The sequence below is a fragment of the Saccopteryx leptura genome, chromosome 11 (genome assembly GCF_036850995.1).
Source record: "Saccopteryx leptura isolate mSacLep1 chromosome 11, mSacLep1_pri_phased_curated, whole genome shotgun sequence".
Classification (NCBI taxonomy): Eukaryota; Metazoa; Chordata; class Mammalia; order Chiroptera; family Emballonuridae; genus Saccopteryx; species Saccopteryx leptura.
Genome location: NC_089513.1, coordinates 80,302,738 through 80,323,310, shown reverse-complemented (window position 1 = coordinate 80,323,310; position 20,573 = coordinate 80,302,738). Strand labels below are relative to the sequence as shown.

General features: G+C 48.4%; 1 protein-coding gene across 6 annotated transcripts in view; it reads right to left on the bottom strand.

Moving 5' to 3' along the window:
• LOC136382963 (butyrophilin subfamily 3 member A3-like) overlaps positions 1-20,573 on the bottom strand; it is a 108,903-nt gene that overhangs the window by 74,446 nt on the left and 13,884 nt on the right. For 3 of the 6 annotated variants that reach the window (XM_066352365.1, XM_066352361.1, XM_066352357.1), the window contains exons 1-3: positions 14,622-14,760; positions 12,112-12,196; positions 11,555-11,896 (exon numbers count right to left, since the gene is read on the bottom strand). The exons of 1 other annotated variant lie outside the window; for it this stretch is intronic. In XM_066352365.1, the coding sequence (XP_066208462.1) occupies positions 11,555-11,896; positions 12,112-12,196; positions 14,622-14,627 (433 nt within the window). In that variant the 5' untranslated portion in view covers positions 14,628-14,760. Of the gene's footprint in view, positions 1-6,464; positions 6,489-7,675; positions 7,703-7,781; positions 7,803-7,908; positions 8,068-9,586; positions 9,869-11,554; positions 11,897-12,111; positions 12,197-14,621; positions 14,761-20,573 lie in introns of those variants that run through there. 2 more of the 6 variants (XM_066352364.1, XM_066352363.1) reach the window with 2 other exon arrangements.

Sequence of the window (20,573 nt, the reverse complement as noted above, 5' to 3'; positions counted from 1 at the left end):
AGACGTGCAGGGAAGCAGCCGGCTCCACAGCACGGAGGACGGTCACCCAGGGGAGGCCGGGACCACAGGCCTGGGGGCGCAGACCTGGAGAAATCACCAGGGAGACTGGCACCACCGTCCTGATCTAGGTAACGACCCTGTAACCCGTGTTGGTGACATCAGAGCCCCCACTTGTATCCTGGGCACCCCCCTTCCGCCTCTTCAGGTCCGGCGTCTCCGCACAGACGCGCTCAGGAACATTCCAGGAATAAGTGAGCGTTCCCCAGTCGCCCTGATCGGGTCGGGTCACTTCTGGGGACAGAGCTCAGTTTCTGCGGTCGTCACCCGGCATCCTTCCACAACCTCCTCCTCCAGGCAGCACCTGAGCGACCCCAGGGAGGCCAGGCGTGGAGTCCCCCAGGAAGCCCCTTTCCACGTGATCCCCCCCCCCCCCCCCCCGGCACCACACGGAGCGCAGCGGCCCCCGCGGCCCCACCTGCCAGACTGCACTTCTGCGTCTTCTCTCCTCCGCTGACGCTCAAACGATGACTTTCCGGTTGTCCTTCTCTCTGAGCCGCCCGTGGGCACAGCCACAGCCGGAGGACAGAACGTCCTGACAGAGGAGAAGAAAACTACTCCTGTCCTCCCATCACAGGCTGTGTGCGGCGGGGACCGGGACCCGGTGTCCCCTGTGACCAGAATCCCAAGATTTCCAGTGACCGTTCGGAGTCCGGGATTGGCCGGCGGCGGGCCCACCAGCCAATGGCATCGCCGAGTCTACTCCTCACCAGTTGCTAGGTAGAATTCACAGACAGCATTAAAACAGGCACTTCTGCAGCAGCCTTTTGAGAGTATCTAGAATTTTTCATTTCTTTTTCTATTTTCAAAGGCAATGTAAGGGTTATTTTCTTTTGTTTTGTTTTTGCTTGTCCCTCCCTCCCCACAGTCTTGCAATTCCCTGCTCGTTGTGGGGTCGCTGCAAACTACTAGGACAGTTGTGTGTGTGTATGTGTGTGTGTGTGTGTGTGTGAGTGTGTGTGTGTGTGTGTGTGTGTGAGAGAGAGAGAGAGAGAGAGAGAGAGAGAGAGTCTGTGTTAGTGGGGCGTTTACGCAGTGGGTGGCAGTCATGGGGTGCACATAAGCACCCTCTCTCTAAAGCCTAATAATCGCTTTCAAGTTGCTGGACTTGTGGGGATGGCAGAGACACGGGGGACAAGGACCGGCTGGGGTGTAGAGACCAGAGACAGACAGCAGTTACCGCAGCTGTTATGGAGACCTTGTCTCTCAGAAACTATGGAGTCAGGGATGTGTGGTTACTGAGTGAGAGGAGAAAGCTTGTTCTTTCCCTCAAGAAGTGGCACTCCAGTGCCCGCAGGATGATGGCAGGGAACAAAGGCTTCCTCCTCTTCTGGTAGATGGTCTCTTTGGATCCAGTACCCCTCCTCCCGTAGATCCGAAATGGGACATTGTGTACATTTCTTCTAGAATAATCTTCCCAAAACACATTTCTTAACATTTCCTACATAAGCCTAAATGCTTTCCCTGCAGATCTCTCATTCCCTTGTGACTCAATCTGACACTGCAGTTGGCACACTAACAGTGTCCCCACCAGCAATTATTCCAGGACTGGGACTCTGTCACCTTGTCATTTCCCTCACACCTGCTCCTGCAAGAACACCTCCAGATGTTCCCAGCTTGCAGAGCTCTCAGATTCTTCCAACAGCCAGCAAGGAATGCCAACCTGGGTCCCACCACTGCAGGAAACTTGCTTCTGCCAATAATCAGAATGAGCAAGAAGCAGACTCTTCCCTGGATCCCCCAGAAAGGAACCCAGCCTGCAGACACCTTGGTTTCAGCCCAGCGAGAGCTACGTGAAACTTCTGATTCACAAAATGTGAGGTAGTACATTTGTGCTGTATTAGATCCTGAAATTTGTGATTATTTACCATAGAAGCAATAGAAAGCCAATAAAATAAAATTTTGTGAAAATGTTTCAAGGAGGTAAACTGTGAAACTGTGGTGAGTAAACTCCAGGGGGTATAAAATCTAGAAGCAGCTCAGTTGAAATGTGAAGATTATTAGCATAATTTATTTAACAAATGTAACTTGACAACCACACACAGGGCAGAGGGCACGCAGACTTGAGCACTCACAGCAAAGATGAGGAATAGTGGCTTTCCCCCAGGACCCACCGGGTAAAATGAACCTCCAGTAACATCAGTGAATGACCAGCAGTGAGATGTCCCTTTTCTGCAGATGGATCTAGAATATGATGGAAACTTCACTGAAGCTCATCTTGCTCCCTTCTTCCAAATTTGTGTTTCACAGATGACCTTTAGGTATGAAGTAGGGAGGGTGGTTCTGCTCCGTGATCACAGGTCACATTGTTGGTTAAGATGTTGGCCTCTAGTCTCTTCTCAGCCCTGTGTGATGTGGTCACTGTGAATTCATTCTCTGCAAGTAGTCACCCTGCAGAGCCAGTCGGTGAAGTAGTGGACCATGGCACTGACAGTGGACAATGAAGAATCCCAGATGGATGGGACCTTCATACTGACCTCCAGTGACCTTTGCCCTTGGTGCCCTGGGAAGGGAATCTCAGGGCTGCATGTGACCCTGCCCCACAGGAACAGCAGGTGGCAGAGGAACAGACCAGAGGTAGAGGGAGGGGGCAGAGGCTGACTTTCAGCAGCACGACTTTCTGTATGAATTATATACATCATTTTACTTGGCCCTGCCTCAGTTTCAAAATGAGGCTACCTCACATGGTTGTTGGAGAGTTAGTGAGTCAAATTCCCTCAAGCATTTAGCACCCAGTACATTGTAAGTGACTTATAAATGTTAGCTGTGGTTGCTGGACATCAGCTGAGTCACCCTTGGAAAGTTAACTCAGTCTCTGCAACCTGGTCTCCTCATCCGTCACGTGGAAAATTGAATTAATATCAGTGAAGTGCTTCACTCGGGGTGTTTCTGGCTAGTATCCTCGGGCTGGGAGAGCAATGGCATTACTTCAACCTGAGGGTCCTCATTCCCATCATCTGAGCCCTGGACCACTGAGGTCTCCAAGGAAGGGTCAGGCACTGGGTCTGGCTCGAGGGAACTTTCCACTCTTTTTTGTGCTGGACAAATGATCAAGGCAGTGGACTCTGACCTCGAAATCTTGAAAATAGGCCTCAGAGGCCCAAAGAAGTAAGTGTGTGGGAAGGTGTAGATGTGTGATCCATCAGTGGCATTGTAGAATGAGACCTCCCCTGACTCATAGTCCAGGAAAACCCCCACTCTCTTAGGAGGGTTGACAACTGTCAGTTCTGTTTCGGGGTCTGTGAGAGCCTGGAATTTATTCTCATATAGGCTCATTGTCCAGAATCCATTATTGGGTTCCATATTAACGTAATATTTTCTCTGCACATTCTCCCTGCACACCCCAATACACCACTGTTCCCTGTCCCCCACCTCCACCTCCCAAAAATGTCTCCCCGACGTGAAGCTCTCACAGCCCAGCACACAGGGATGCGAGACAAATCTCTCATTGTTGTATGGCAGGCTCTGCATGTTGTATTTCCGCATTAGCCTCCTCTGGTCCTGGGAAACAATGAGCCTGGGGTGTGCGGTGTCCGGATCCAGAAACACATCAACTGCAGAGGGTTCAGATAGTGTGGAGTCAGCCATGGTTCCTGGACTTCAGAGCCTGAGCCTACAAGGCCTGGGTCTGGCTGAGAAGACCTAATACCAGAGCATGGGGTCCCCAGCCTGTCTTGGATGTGACCCTCAGCCAGGCCACGAGAACCCACAGGGAAGGGAGAGGGTTCAATATGGAAGGGGAAGGTGAGGAGGTTCGGGTTAAATCTAACCCACCATAGTGAGCTGTCACCTTCCACCTTTTCCCTGTTTTTCTCCCCAACATGACCGTGCCCACCTGTGCTGCACAGTCTCATGGACTCAATTTCAGCCCTTGCTCCCCCATCCTGAGCTGGTTGACTTCATTTTCAGCACTGTCTCTCTTTCTCCTAAGATACAAACTATATATCTTAAGTCTCAATTTCATATCTGTAAAATGGGTGTGAAAATGCTAATCTCAGTTTAGACTACAGCAAACTGTATGGCATATTTAGCCCAAGGCCGGCTGTCCAGGCAGGAAGTGCCTGGTGTGATAACATAGACCACGTCTCTTCTGTGCTTGGAGCCATGCTGGGGGCTCTGTGAGCTCTCATGTCCTCTCCCCACCTGGGCAAAACATTCTCTGGTCCCAGGAATCAGTCCTCTATCCACTGCATTGTTGGACTTTCTTGCCTCTGGTGATCTGCTGGGTTTGGGCTAGGGGAGGGACCAGCTGAGACAGGAAGGAGAAAGGAAAGAGGCCCAGCACTGACTCCCCCACTTCCTCCACTGGAGATGCTCTGACAGAGCCTGACTCCTCTCAGGCAGCCTCTCCCTGAGCTCCAGCTTCCTCTGGGCTCCAGTGACTGCTCCCTGTCCCTCCCCCTTCAGCCTAGGGGTGGTGACAGCTCCCACTGTGGGAGCCCTGGGGCACCATTCATCCTTGCTGGTTTCCTTTAATGCCACCCCTGCCCATGCTAGTAGTTCCTTCTCTAAACCCTCTTTTGTTTTTGCTTGTTTTTTTTTAAACTTTATTTTTACTTTTATTTTAGAGACAGAGAGGAAAGAAAAGAGACAGTGAGAGAGAGAGACAGAAGCATCAATCTCTTCCTTGTTTGACCGGTGGTGGTACAATGAGTAGGGCATGTAGGTAGGACACTGAGGTCCCAGGTTAGAAACCCCGAGGTTGCCCGCTTGAGCATGGGATCTTGGACTTGATCCCATGGTTGCTGACTTGAGTCCAAGGTTGCTGGTTTAGCAAGGAGTCACTGGTTCAGCTCGAGCCACTGACCACCCCCTGCCTCTCCCGCTCCGTCAAAGCACATAGGAGAAGCAATCAATGAACAAGTAAAGTGCTGCAACTTCAAGTTTATCTTCTCATCTCTTTCCTTTCTTATCTCTCTCTCCAAACAAAACAAAACCTGTTCCTGTATGTGACCTGACCAGGGCGATTGAACTCACAACGTCTGCATATCAGGATGATGCTCCAACCAACAGAACTATCCAGCCAGAGCTTCACCCCTCATTAATCACTGTGCAGAAGTGACAGTGAACAAAACCAATTGCATCTCTGTGTCACAGAGTTCTTTCATCTTCTCATGCTGTGACCTTTGACCAATCTCACTGTCCTCAGCAAGCACACCAAAGCCTGACAGGTGATGAATGGCTGTGTTCCTTAAAATACAGCCATGGACATTTTTGTTAGTAGCAGCTTGAATGTCAGGAAAACTGAGGTCAATACCAAACTGGTGACAGTATCGATTATAAAAAATCATACATCTCAAGACCAGGACTAATGGCCTGCTGCTAACACATTCTTTGTCCTTTTCTCCTGTCAATCATTAGTACCCAAGTTATACTATAAGGAAAGTATGGCAACATGTCTGTAGCGGTGAGTAATCTGTGCAGATTGCTGGGTTTCTGTGTGATCTGACCCTACCCCTTGTCAGTCAATTACCCTATAACACAGTCTGTTACATTCTAAGGAGTGGCTTCTTTTTTAGGCCTTAAAATACCTTCTCCTTACTATGGTCATTTCCATCAGACAAACACCCACTTTAAACAGGCTATCTCTTTCCTGTTGGCGTTTTCGACAATATGCATTCATTATGACATTTAATCTTCACCTCCACCTCACATAGTAGGAATTTCTACCATCATCCAAAGTGAGGGCATTGAAGCTCAGAAACATTGAGTAACCTGAGGACACACAGGGGCAGGAGGGGCAGAGCTGGGGCAGGTCCCATCCTGACTCTCCCTGCAGCCCTTCCCCCAGCTGCACCCCTCACGCCTCTTCCTTCCCACAAGGACCAGTGGAGCCCAGGACAGCACTTGTCCCTGGTTTTCTGTGTCCTCAGCAGGAGATGGGCACACCTTTGAGACCAGGACCTCAAGTCACCCTCTTAGACTCCCCTAGTCAGGATTTGGAGAAGAAAAAGGGACCAGGGTCCCTCGGTTGTTATTCTAGGGAACATACAGTGACTCACTTACCAGGTTGGAAGAGGGACGTCTTCCACTCTGAAAGGAAGGAGACACAGACAAAAAGGTCATCATTTCTGTTCTTCCTCCACCATCCCTCTCACTAAGCCTCTTCTCTCTCCTTTCCTCAGTCTCTTCCAACATCCAGTTTCCTGCATCTACAGCTCTGAGGATCAGGCATGAAACCTCTGCATCTTGGGATTCCCCCTATCAGGCTAAGGCTGCAGGGAACATGGCTTAGCCCAGGTATGGTGTCTGTGTCAGCAGGGTGAGGGGACGCTGTATGTAGAAGGTCCTCTCTGAATGTCCAGAAAGGCCACAGAAAATGGGCCTTAGAGCTGGATCTGGTTATTTCTCACCAGCAGAGAGAGGGTTTAAATGCTTTGTACACAGAGAGCATCAGTGTCACTCACCAGTGTAGGCCTGAGACTTCTCACCTGCAAAGGGAAGACAGTAGAGTCACCTGAACTGTCATTTCAGTCATTTCTTTTCTCTTCCTCTTGCACTCATCTGATTTTTCTTTTGACCCTCCCCCCTTCCTGCCTCTCCCTCTGCCTGTTCAGTTCTCTGCTCCCCCCTCTTTAAATCAACTGCATCTAGTGACCCTGCAGGCACCCTACATGAGCTGTCCCAGCTGTCACTGCAGATCTGTGTGTACCTGTCTGCACAGCAGTCACCCTTGTCTGTGGTATTGCTTTCTGAAGTTTGCTACCTTCCTTTCACAGTGGTCCAAAAGTATTAAGTAGAAAAATCCAGAAATACACAATTCGTACCTTTTAAATTGTACATTTCTCTGAGTAGTTTGATGAAACATCATGCCATGCCACTGCCACCATCCCAGGGAGAACCGTGCCTGTGTCCAGCATGTCCCCACTGTGGACCCCACCCCCTCACCTTAGTCACTTAGGAGCTGCTGGGTGATCAGATCTACTGGGGCAGTATCACAGTACTCGTGTTCAACTCACCCTTATTTTACTTAATAATTGCCCGAAAAGGCAAGAGTAGTGATGTTGGCAATACATGTATGCCAGTGAGAAGCCTTCCTTTCAGAGAAAAGGACATAAACCTGTGTGTACAGGGTGTGGTACTGTCCTCGGTTTCAGGCATCCCCTAGGGGTCCCAGTAGTTGAGGGGTGCCTACTTTACTCTTGTACCTGGGCGTGGGCTCGCTGTGTGCGTGTGTGTGTGTGTGTGTGTGTGTGTGTGTGTGTGTGCGCGCGTGCGCTAGAATCTATCTATGCAACTTAATGAGAAAATCTCAGATACTATATTTTCCAGCAGGTATTTCTGTGACAACTGACACGGTAGACACTTGTATTTTAAGAGACACTTCTCTGTCCTCTGGTTTCTTCTCAGCAGACTACAGACTGTGTAAAGCCACCAGGGAGGGGAGGACCTCACACACTGAGTCCACCTCCCCCGCCCTTGTCCTTTCCTGTGTCCCCTGGATGTCCCGGTGCGAGCGGCCCCTGGTGGAGACTGAAGCCCCTTCTCCATTGAGAAAACCCCTGCCCCGCTGCCCCATCAGCGTCCTTATCTCCCCCACCCCCGGGCGGTTAGGGGTGAGGGAAGGGCGGGATCATATCCGAGCAGAGAGTCTGAGACGAGGGTCCGGGACACTCACGCGCCAGGTACTGGATCTTCATCTGTCCTGCAAGAAACAAGTGAGGAGTCGGTGACGCGCGTGATGCAGGGACCCCGGGACGCGCGGGGCGGGGACCGGTACTTACTGAGTTCGCGCTGCAGCTTCTCTGAAAATAAGCAGAAAAAAACCCTGTCACGGGGATGGAGGGAGGACGGGCGCGGTGGGGGCGCGGTCTGGGGCGGGGCGGTCGCGCTCCTGCAGCCGGGACTCACCTTTGGCGCTTCGGTCCCGCTCCTTCTCCCTGGACAGTGTCTTGTTTCTCCTCTTCTGTCGCCACAGGAAGAACCCCGCCGCCGCCAGGATCCCCAGCAGCGCCGGCAGGGTCACCGCGACGGCCACCACCCAGGGCTGCGCATTCCAGAAGAGGGGACCTGCGAAGGGACAGTCTCAGCCTCTAGCCAGGCGGGGTCGCTGGGTGTCTCGGGACAGATGGTTCTCTTCCCAGAGGGGCCAGAACCCTTACTGTCACACAACACTATTGTCTTGACATGCCTGCCTCTCACATGGGAATAGTTCAAATATCAAACAATATATACAAAGTCACTGAAGTCTACTCTCCACTCCCTGGTTCAGTGCCCTATTTATTAGTTCTCATTAGTCAGCTGTATATGTGATTAAAATCTTGGAGCTGGAGGGCCTGGGTTCCCAGTCTGGGTCTTCTGCCTGACTAGCATGTGACCAGGAACTAATGACTTCACCATAATGTTCCTGGTGTCCCAACAGGTAAAAGGAATCAATTAATGCTTATAAAGTGCCTGACTCATAGAGTGCCACGCAAGTGTTTATTACATTTTAAAAATATACACATATCCTATTTGTTCTTGCTTACAGCAAACACAGCAACTCTGAACCAGCTGGTCTGACTCCTGCTCTCTCTGTTCAGTGCCTTGGGGACCGTCCATGTCAGCACAGAGAGACGTCTGCGTTTCCTCTCACAATAGAACCCTTCACAATGGAGGGCATAGAAGAGTCTCTTTGTGCTATTTTAATTAATGGTATAAAAAATAGCATTTCACATGGATCATTTTATCAATTGCAAGCTGATCTGTCAGATACATTTTGAATCAATAAAGAAGTAGTTTGGATAAAGATTGCTCTATTGTCCAAATGAGAAGATGGGCCAATGTATACCAAAAATATACCACATTGTAGCAACAATCATCTAAGAGTGACTGTCTCCCCACAAAGCTGTTATCAGAATGTTTTTCCAATGATCTCATTTTTTGTTTTATTGACAATATCACAGGTGGAAAACATTTCTTTATTCAGTGAGAGTGGACATTTTTTCATGGGGTGATTTCTTTTTTGTGAGCTGATAATTCATGCTTTTATTTTATTTATTTATTCATTTTAGAGAGGAGAGAGAGTGAGAGAGGGAGGGAGGGAGAGAAAGAGAGAGAGAGAGAGAGAGAGAGAGAGAGAGAAGGGGGGATGGAGCAGGAAGCATCAACTCCCATATATGCCTTGACCAGACAAGTGCAGGGTTTCAAACCAGCGACCTCAGCATTCCAGATCAACATTTTATCCACTGTGCCACCACAGGTCAGGCCAATTCATGCTCTTTTATCATTTATCAACTAGGTTGTTTTATGTTTTGAAAAGGTTATCCCTTTCCATAAGATATAGGTTATACATATTCCTCCCTCCTCCATTTTGTTATATCTTTGTTGATCTTACCATTTGCCCACAATTCCCATTGCCTGTCACAGTCTGTAACACACAGGAAATGCTCAGAAGATGTCTGTGACATAAACAGCTTTATGGGGGAAAGAAGCACCCAGGTCCCTGCTGTGCCTTACATCCACTGCAAAGACTCAAGTCAGCAGCAGGAGAGAGACATCGCTGCCCCCAGGGGCCATAGCTATGCACAGGTAGCGGCAGGGCACTCACCTGCAATGGAAACCCTGGCTGTCCTTTCCTGGCTGAGCAGGGGGTTTCTGAAGATACAGGAGATCCCCCTCCCAGAGTCGCCTTCCACGGTCACAGATGCTGAGGCTGCATATAGACCCAGGCTGTCTGCAGTCACAGGTGCTGCCACAGCGGGCAAGTTCTGTCCCCTGTCATCTCTCCACTCGATGTGTGGCTGCGGATACCAGCCTGCAGACGTGCACTCCAGACGAATCCCTCCACCCTCATAGCCCTTCAATTCAATGTGAAGATCAGAGCCCAGCGCTGTGGAAGGAAAAACGAGCCTGGATTATGGGGAGTCCTCTGTGCTGCTGAGGGTCTCCTCAGGAATGGAGGGCACACTCACACTAGAGAACTCCAGCAGGGTTCCACTGAGGAGCTCTTTACAGACGTGTGCTGTGCAAGAGACACAGTTCTATTCTATGATGTGACCACCACCTGAATGTTGTTTGACCCTCATGCTAGATTTGGTTAAATGTGGACCAGAACAGAGCTGGTTCCTCTAAATCCCCTTAGAGTCTGCAGGACCCCTGTCCCATGTCCAGACACGCTAATTTCTGGGAAAGGTTCTCATCTCACCCTGGACAAACATGTAAGTCCTTCCCCCTTATCTTGGCTGAGTCCTGCCTCAGAACCCTTATTTATCTTTTCTTGTTCTGTGTAAGCCTTTGTCCTTACCATGTGATGGGAAAGATATGCCCATTGTCATGGCACCATTTAGTAATGTGTTGTATGTAAGTCCCTGGGATAAACTCTGGATATAATTAATGGTATCACTATCAGCCTCTTTCTCAGGTATCTTAACCCAGGAAACATTAAAGAATGTGGTTGTGCAGAGGTGAAAATAACTACATGGCAGAGAGATGACCACGGTCCAGGAATAGTGGAGTTGTTTCCAGTGGTCCCTAAACTCCTAAACCCAAAGGGAAGAGGAAAGAAACCTTTTACAGACCTGAAATAATACAGTCTCTTAAAGAGGGCTTTCTCAAGGGGATTTGTGGTTCCAGGAAAGAACTATACTTAGCTGAGGCTATTCTGCAGGACAGAGCCAGGACTAAACCATACCCTCAATTCCATTCTCTGCTGGGCTCCCCGTTGATTAACCCAGGCAGAAGCCACAGGGCAAGGTTGTGTCCTGAGAACGAGAAATGCAGCCGTGAGGTCTGCACATGAGCAATTCCAGGGAAGAGCAGCATCAGACAAGGTGCTTTGTCACTGTGATGGGTGAGGACAAAATCAAGACCACTTGACAATTGGGTTTGAGCACAGAGATAACAAGACCAGTGTCCTGACTACAACGACTAATCTTACCCATCCTATCATGGCTGTGAGTGACCCATTACAGCTCTGCACCATCCCGACAGCATCTGATCTAGAACAAATCTCTACTTCTATAAACCCTCCCCCAAATCCTCTCAGAGCCCAAAAGTTATACCAAGTCTTTCCTGACACCCTTTTACTGAGACACTGCATGCATTGCACATGTGTGCATTTACCTCCCTGCAACAAGTACTGAACACAACTTGTTCAACTACAGGTGTGTCCTTGGGGCCATTGGTAGGACGACATTGGCAACACAGATGCTGTCCCTGCAGGTCAGCCTCCTGGACCCACAGCAGTGACACATGGAGAACTACGGCCACTGTCTGGAGCTCAGCTGAACCCACACAGGTGTGTGACACCTGCTGAGGGAAGTTTCTCATTGATTTTATCCATGATTTCCACTTCCCTGCTTAGACCCTGATGGCCGCCATGAGGAACGTCTTCACGTGACACAGGAGGAATGGTCTCTGGAGGACAACCTGTGTCTGTCAAGGGTCTCAGAGGAGCAGAGTTGGAAAGGGCTGAGGCAGGTGCTCGTGAGTAGTCAGAAGTGCTCTGAGGTGGGTGTGGAGCCTCTGCTCCCAGATCTTTGTGGGAGAACGAGCTCAGAACAGACCCGAGGCTCACCTGCAACTTTCAGCTCCACCATTGCATTTTCATAGAAATCTCCATCTTGGAAAATACACTGGTAGTCTCCGCTGTCGGAGACTGTGATGTTGTGAATCCAGAGAGCAGCCGTCCCCTCAGTGATGTCCTCTCTTAAAACCGAAGTTCTCCCTTGATTCTCTGCTGCCTGTGTCTCTTCCTTCCCATGTGCATACGTGAGCACCACCTGCCAGGGGCTGGGTCGCACCCACATCAGCTCCATGTCCTCAGCATTCATCTTTGGGGACAGGTGACAGGGCAGCTCAGCATCTTCACCCACCATGGCCAGGATGGGGTCTGGGGGTCCAACCACAGTAAACTGAGCTGGTCAACAGAAGGGAGTGCTCCATTAGTGAGAGCTGGGGCAGAAGGTACCGGGGGCTCCAGGCAGGGAGAGCAAGGTAAGAAACTCCTAGAGAACCACTCAATTCTAACAGAAGGTCAGTCAGGATGGGCCTTCCAGGGATGGAGGAGTCCAAGGTTCATACTGGCACCACAGGTAACTGCTTCAGATACATAGACGCAGAACTGTTCCCTACCTGAACAGAGGTTGAGCAGCTGGACCAAGATGAGGAAGAGAGAGAGGTCAAGCAGATGGAAGACCAGGGACATCACCATTTTTATCTGTTGTGCAGAGAGAGAGAGACACCAGAATGAGCTGAGTAGAAATAGGGACCTGGAAGAAGATGGAGAAATCTTCATGGAGACCTCTCCCTCCCAGGACGAATTTTGAGTTCAACCATGACCACTGGTGACACAAGAGCCCCCTCTACAAATGTCTCTTTGCGAGCCTCTTAACGTTTGATTCCAACATGGAATTCATTCCAAAAATATATAACGTTAAATGTATGTACCTGAACCCTAGCCTACAGGCAACTCTTGGTTCTACTATTCAAATAAGGAAGACTTCCACTTACCCACAATTCCCTGGGACAGCCAGCTCCCGCCTCCCCCATCACACTCTGAGGAGCACAGGACCCTCCTCCCTGAGTCCCGGATTCACTGGAGTCCCCACAGTCTATGCTCAGCACACCAGCCAGAGGTTCCTGACTCACTTCCCCTCCCTCCTCCACTCAGCCCTTCCGGGGCTCCCCTTTCACTCAGAGCAGGAGCTGAAGTCTTTCTCACTCTGCACTTTTACAATTATCTGAATATTTTGTTTTAAAGTTCCCAAGTGGGACTCTGGCTGGATTGCTTGGTTGATTAGAGTTAGCTCTGAAACATAGAGGTTGCTGGTTTGATCCCCTGGTTCAATGCCAGGTCAGGGCACACACAGGAACAGATCAATGTTTCTCTCTCTCTCTCTCTCTCTCTCTCTCTCTCTCTCTCTCTCCCTTTCTATCTCTTTAGAATTGATTCAGTGAGAAGAGGGGAGGCAGAGACAGACTCCCGCATGTGCCCTGACCCGGGATCCTCCTGGGAATCCCACTAGGGGGGCGATGCTCTGCCCATCTGGGGCTCTGCTTCCTTGCAACATGAGCAACGAGTCCTGAGGTGGAGGCCATGGAGCCGTCCTCAGCTTCCGGGTCAAGTCGCTCTGATTGAACCATGGCTGCAGGAGGGGAAGAGAGAGAGAGAGAGAGAGAGAGAGAGAGAGAGAGAGAGAGAGAAGGGGGGATGGGTGAGGTGAAGGGTGGAGAAGCAGATGGGAGCTCAAATCTCGGGGACATCTGCACTCCAGGTTGACGCTCTACCACTGAGCAAAACCGGCCAGAGCTGTTAATAAAAATATTTTAAAGGAATAAATCTTATTTTAAAAAGGTTTTCAAGTGTGAAACAAATTTCTAATTATTTGGGGATGATATTTATTATTTTTATTCCTGATTATAGACAATTTTAAAATTTAAAAAACACAAAAGCATAAAATATAAATGAAACACATAAAAGAATAAAATGTAAGTAATATATAATGGTAATCATATACTTTACTTCATATAAATGTGAATATTTGTGGATATATTTTGACCATTTAACACCAAAAAACCAAATAATCTAATTTAAAAAATAAGAAGAGGCCCTCAAAAGACATTTCTCCAAAGAGGAGGTATGAATGGCCAATAGACACTAGATTGGAAACCCCTCTGGTTAGACAATGTGTTACTTTTTATTTTTGAATTGTTGTAAATGTAGGTTAGTTCACATTTTTCTATATTACAAATGATTCGGTAATGAAAATTTTCACATGTAAGTCTTTTTTTTTTAATTTTTATTTATTCATTTTAGAGAAGAGAGAGAGAGAAAGAAAGGAGGGGGGAGGAGCAGGAAGCATCAACTCCCATATATGCCTTGACAGGGCAGGCCCAGGGTTTTGAATCAGCAACCTCAGCATTCCAGGTCGATGCTTTATCCACTGTGCCACCACAGGTCAGGCTCACATGTAAGTCTTTAATACACAGCTCTTGTAACCCACCTCACCATACTTTTAACATTATTTCTGTAAATGATGATCTGTTAACTAATAAGACTATATATAAATAAACAACTTGTTTCCTTAAGAATTCTAGGGCCTTCCTTCAGAAGAAGCAGAAACTGACTTCGACCTCCAGACATTGCAGTTCTGGGAGAATGGCTGACCTTCAACCTTTTATCTGAACAGACTGCGTTGTCTTGCACTTAGACCCCTCCGTGCAGAACACTCAACCCCCTCCTTTGAATTCCTTTTTTTTTGTTGTTTTTTCCCTCCTTGCAAAAACTCCTACCCCTGCCCAATTGTTAAGATGGTCTTTGCAACATTAGTCCACCACCTTCACAAGTTACTGGCTCTTGAATAAACCACCGTTCCTTCCACCAGCCCCTGACTCTTGAGTATTGGCTCTCAAGAGGCACACAGCCAATCATAAGTTCAGCATCAACCGTACCTTAGAACCTCTTAGAACACGCTCCCAGAGACGACCAGCAGAGCCTGTAAGAGGCCTTTGCTGCTTCCTGACCACAGGAAGTTCCTCGGAATGGGCAGTTGTCAAGCTCCCTCATTCCGGTTGTCTCCCTCCCACGGATTTCTGAGTGCAGGCTTACCTGCCTTCCTTCCACTTTCCCACTGTGTCCTCACCTGCATGGTCACAGCACCACATTCCTGCTCTGGGTGAGGAATGCCCTGCAGGCTCACCAAGCTCCACAGCCTCTCTCCTAAGGAGGTCTGGACCCCTGGCTTTCACCAGTTCTTCCCACTTACCCTTGGCACTCCCAGCTGAAAATCAGGAACTAAGCCACTCGATAGTTCTTTATTGTAGCTGAGTCTCTTATCTAGAAGAAAGGATGGGGAAAGGAGTTTGCTCCCAATGAGAAACAGTGCAAAGTCCCCCTTTGAAAGCACTGTTTTCTGATTAGCTCCAAACAGAGCTGTTAGTGCGGGTAGCTAGTTAGTACTAATAAAGGAAGAGAGCAAAGGGAATGTAAAGCCAGCAGCCAAGGCCAGGGCCACTATCACAGCTGCCGCCTGGCTCATGCAGGTTCGCATTGGATTCGGACAGTCGGTAAAGAAACAATGGAGCCAAAAACTGGTGGGCCATAGTCTTTAATCCTAGCTTGCACCCGGCGGGCAAGTAAAAACACACACCGGGCTCCAAAACCCAATCACATTCAGTGCTCACAAAGCCACTGACTTATCCGAGTTTCCTAGAATCAAAGGTTTCTAGCTCACCAGCCTTATTCTCCTCAGTTCCCCATCTCCTTCCTTATCCCAGATACAAACTCTACACAAACTGGCATCTCGCTCAGCACTCCGCCATCTTGGCTGCTTTTCCTGGCCTCCTCCACGTGGCCTCCTTCCGCTGCTGGCTCTACTCTCTCTGCTCTCTCATGCTAACCTCAGGAAACAAGAGCATAAACTCCTGTCCGGCCCCCATTTTATAGTGTAGATTCATAACCTTTAATCCAATATACCAAATAGGGAAGTCTCTACTACAAAGTCACTTCTCTGAGGCATGATTGGATTGTACCACCCCACATCAAGACAGGTGGGAGAGACTTAATCCCAAAACAAAGCCCCAGGCTATAATGATCCTGTCCTGCGCCCAACACACATTAATATCACCTGGGTGATGGCATCTTTAACAAAGTGAGCATAATACATTTTATCCGCCCAACAGGGAATCAGACATTAAGCCTTATCTACTGTGAGCTGCTGAGGACATCAAGCCTGCTTCACTAGGAAGTGACAATATTCACAGCCTTCCCAGGAGACTGCTGCATTCTCCACACTCAGGACCTAGTCCCCGAAGTGGGCAGGAAGGACCTGTTACCAGCTATTAACCAGGATTACTGAGGGTGAGGAATAAAAACAGCAGGGAAATTCCTCTGTTGGGAACATGCCCAGATGGAGCCAAGATGGACAGGGGGACATACCTACACTGAGACATTCGTAGTAGGGGAAAAATGGCGACCATAACGGGAAAGTCTCTAGCCTGAGAAAAGCATTGAATTGAACACGTGACACAGAACCCTGGAAGTTCCAGGAAATTAGGGGAAGGACCCAGCACAAGCCCACAAAGGACTGGGAAAGAGACTGGTCAGTTTGAAAGCCTGAGGTAATACACGCAAAGCTCTCTCTCTCTCTCTCTCTTGCTCGGTAACACATGTTCCTCTGCGAACACGCATTTGTTTGCTGCTTTGTTCACGTGCTTGTTCATGTGCTCTCTCTCATAGCAGCCCTGTGGGCCCCATGTGGCTTCAAGCATGAGCCTGGGTGTGGCCATATGGCAGTGCAGCGGTGACTGGAACACAGCCAGTGATAGAGACTAAGCTAGCAGAATAGGACAGAGACTGACTAAGCTTTGTCATGGACTGAGAACCAAGGGCATAGACGTTCTGGATCCTGGTCCCTATTCTGAGCTTGAGGAAGACAAGGCTGGACTTCTTCCACTGCGGGATGGACGGAGATGGGACACTGGGAAACTGAGGGCCGTCCTTCGTTTCTATCCCAATGAATCTTACCACCACCTCGTCCTCCTGTCTGTGAGTCCTCAAAGTGTTTCTCTTGAGACTCTATGGAAGAATGGGAGGACCTGTTTCCACCGGCAGCAGAGTGCAAGTGTGAACAGGAAGCAACCAGACCCACGCCACCTTTTAGCTCCTCAGAAATTCAGTCTGAGATGAATTCTTAAATAATACAATTCTCAGGTTTCTGAATGTAGTGCTGCCAGGAACCAATGCCCATTTTACAAATTTTTTTATTTTACAAATTCAGAGAATTTTTATTTAAATTGCTGAGAAGGTTCATTCTTGCTCTGTGTCTTCCATATGTTGCATTTGGATTTTCAGGTGTATTTATTCTTGTAAAGCCAGTAGCCACCATTGTGGCCATTCACATGCAGGTTTGCATTGGATTTGGACAGATGGTAATGAAACCACGGAGCCAAGAACTGGTGAGCCATCACCTTTAATCCTAGCTTGCACCTGGCGGGCAAGTAAAAACACACACTGGGCTCCAAAACCCACTCATTCAGTGCTCACAAAGCCACTGACTTATCCGAATTTCCTAGAACCAAAGGTTTCTAGCTCACTAGACTTATTCACCTCTGTTCCCCATCTCCTTTGTCCTTTCTGCACAAACTCTGCACTAACTGGCTTCTCCTTCAGCACTCCGCCATCTTGGCTGCTTCTCCTGGCCTCCTCCATGTGGCCTTACTGTGCTCTCCAACCTGCTCTCTGCTCTAATGCTAATCCCAGGAACTGAGAGGGCAAGCTCCCAGTCTGCCCCATTTTATAGTGTAGAAATCAAAACCTTTAATCCAATATACCAAAATAGGGAAGTCTCTAATACAAAGTCACTTATCTGGGGCATGATGGGATTGCACCACCCCACACCTAAAAGGGTGGGAAAGGCTTAGTCCTAAAACCAAGCCCCAGGCTACAAGGATCCTGCCTGCCCACAGCCTGCCCCCAACACACATTAATATCACCTGGGCGACGGGTTTCCATGTGGGCAGCGCCATCTTTAACAAAGTGAGCATAATATATTTTATCTGCCCAACAATTCTCCTCTGCCTGCAGGAGTCTATTATTTGAGGTCAGACTGGATAAACTATGAATCTGTTTCTCTCGGGATCTTTGGGACAAACAGGTTTTACCTGTGGTCTTGGGCCTCCAAAGACACATCAAGTCTCAAGATGGTGGGTATAGTTCCCAGGTGTTGGGCAGATAAAATGTATTATGCTCACTTTGTTAAAGATGGAGGCCATCGCCCAGGTGATATTAATGTGTGTTGAGAATCCTTGTAGCCTGGGGCTTGGTTTTGGGATTAAGCCTTTCCCACCCTTTTTGATGTGGGATGGTGCAATCCCATCATGCCTCAGATAGGTGACTTTGTATTAGAGACTTCCCTATTTTGTATATTGGATTAAAAGTTGTGAAGCTACACTATAAAATGGGGGCAGAACGGGACTTGGCTCTTGGTTCCTGAGGTTACCATGAGAGAGAGGATAGAGTAGAGCCAGCAGCGGAAGGAGGCCACGTGGAGGAGGCCAGGAAAAGCAGCCAAGATGGCGGAGTGCTGAGCGAGATGCCAGTTTGTGTAGAGTTTGTATCTGGGATAAGGAAGGAGATGGGGAACTGAGGAGAATAAGGCTGGTGAGCTAGAAACCTTTGATTCTAGGAAACTCGGATAAGTCAGTGGCTTTGTGAGCACTGAATGTGACTGGGTTTTGGAGCCCAGTGTGTATTTTTACTTGCCCGCCGGGTGCAAGCTAGAATTAAAGACTATGGCCCATCAGTTTTTGGCTCCGTTGTTTCTTTACCGACTGTCCGAATCCAATGAGCACCTGCATGAGCCAGGTGGTGGCTATGATAGTGGGCTTGGCCGTGGCTCCTGGCTTTACACCAGGGTTAAATGTAACCTTGGCTGATGGAATTTGATAACATTACATTGGCTAAAATTTAGGTTCTGTGGTAGAGATGGTTGGTCACTTGTCCAATATCTGTTTCCTGCCTCTTCTTAGTCATCACACCCAATTTGGGAGGAGGGGTCGGTACTGCAATGTGCCCATCCTCCTGGTAGATGGGACAGGCTGAGTCCATGGTTTTGAGTCAATGGTTCATAAGTGGATGTTGTTGGGCTGTGTTTGTCCAGAGATTTCCAAACTCTTTCTTCTTCTTCCTTCCTCTGAGGTAGAACACCCTCTCTGGAGCTGGAGCACAGCCGCCGACTTGTCACCAAAAGGCAACCTCGAGAATGGAAGGCACAGACTGAGACGGCAGAGAATGAAGCCAGGCGAGGCTGGGGCTTGGATGCCTCTCCTTGCTGCCAGACCAGCTCTGGGCGGCTGCCCTCTGACTTCATTTCTCATAAAAGGAACATAAACCCTTGTTTTGTTTAAGCGAGTGGTACCCCCCCATGGTCTCTGTTATCAGCAGGAAACACAGTTCTTCCCTCCCCACCTCCCACTATCAATGGTTTGTCATGAAACTTTTGAAGTGTATAGCAAAGTTGAAAGCATTTTTCAATGAACACTAGATATGCCTCCTGCTTAGAGTCTACACTGTACATTTTATTACACATGCTTTCTTTATTATATTCTGTCCTTCTGTTTCTGCCCTTATTGTTATTTATTTATCCAGAGCCTTTTAAAGTGAGTTGTAGACATTAGTGCACTTTCCTCTGGGTACATCCACATACTTATGAAGTAGAACACAGTTTTGAACTGCTCAAGACACCTGGCCGTGTTTAAAATATAAATGTGGGAGTTACTTTCAGCAGTCTGTTCAAAATGGTCATGGGTTGTTTTTATCTGGGTATCACTTTCTCCTCGTTGTCTAGTCATCTGAGGTCCCTGCAGGGTGAGGTCCAGCCTCGGCCCTTGTTTAGGGGGTTGCTGGCAGTCTCTGGCATTTCCTGGCTTGGAGAAGCACTGCCCTGTCTCTGCCTTCATTCTCACGTGGTTTTCCCTGAGACACTTGTCTTTCTCCTGTTTCCCATGAAGACAGATGCTGGGTCAGCCCTGTGTTCTTGCTAAATGCAGCAGATGACAGAAATTTCACCTTGGTTGTCTGTTAGAAGACCCCCTCTCTTGACTTAACTCGGCTGTGACACCTTCTTTTCTGAAAAGTCTCCTCTCTGAGCTCCTTTGTTCTCTATTTTAACTACACACGAGTGAAGGACAGAAAGAACCCCAATGTCATGAGGGTGGTAGGTGCGGGAGAATGGGCTTGAGGTTCAGAAGTGTTAAGTTCTCCAGCCACCACCCTGGAATGTCAGATCATGTTATTGGCTTAAATGTTAAAGACTTTTCTCACTTAAACAAAAAGTCCTGAGGTTAGAATGTGACAGCACTCTAGGTCCTCCTTGTAGTAGTCTTTTCTGTACTGCAGATGCAGGGAAACTAAGACTGTTCTGTGACATGTCAACATTATATTCAATACAAATTTCAGCACCTATAAATTAGGTTTAACTGGGATGGGGTCAATCTGTTCATCTAAGACTGTGTTACAAGAGGAATTATACAGGAGACCGCAGGCTCTTCACAGCCAAAAAGTATAATATTTCGCCCCTTACAAAAAATGTTTCCAAATCCCCAGACTGCATTTTTTCTTTCTTTCTTTCTTTTTTTTTTTTTTTTTTTTTTTTTTCTTTTTTTTTACAGAGACAGAGAGAGAGTCAGAGAGAGGGATAGACAGACAGGAACGGAGAGATGAGAAGCATCAATCATTAGTTTTTCGTTGAGCGTTACAACACCTTAGTTGTTCATTGATTGCTTTCTCACATGTGCCTTGACTGCGGGCCTTCAGCAGACCGAGTAGCCCCTTGCTGGAGCCAGCGACCTTGGGTTGAAGCTGGTGAGCTTTTGCTCAAACCAGATGAGCCCGTGCTCAAGCTGGTGACCTCAGGGTCTCGAACCTGGGTCCTCTGCATCCCAGTCTGACGCTCTATTCACTGTGGCACTGCTCTTTTTTTTTTTTTTTTTTTGGTAATTGTTGTTACCAGTGTGGACAAAAAAGAGTCCACATACTAAACCTGACAAGCTAAGGGGAGACCTGCATGAAGGCCTTACTGTGGGAAACAGGCTGT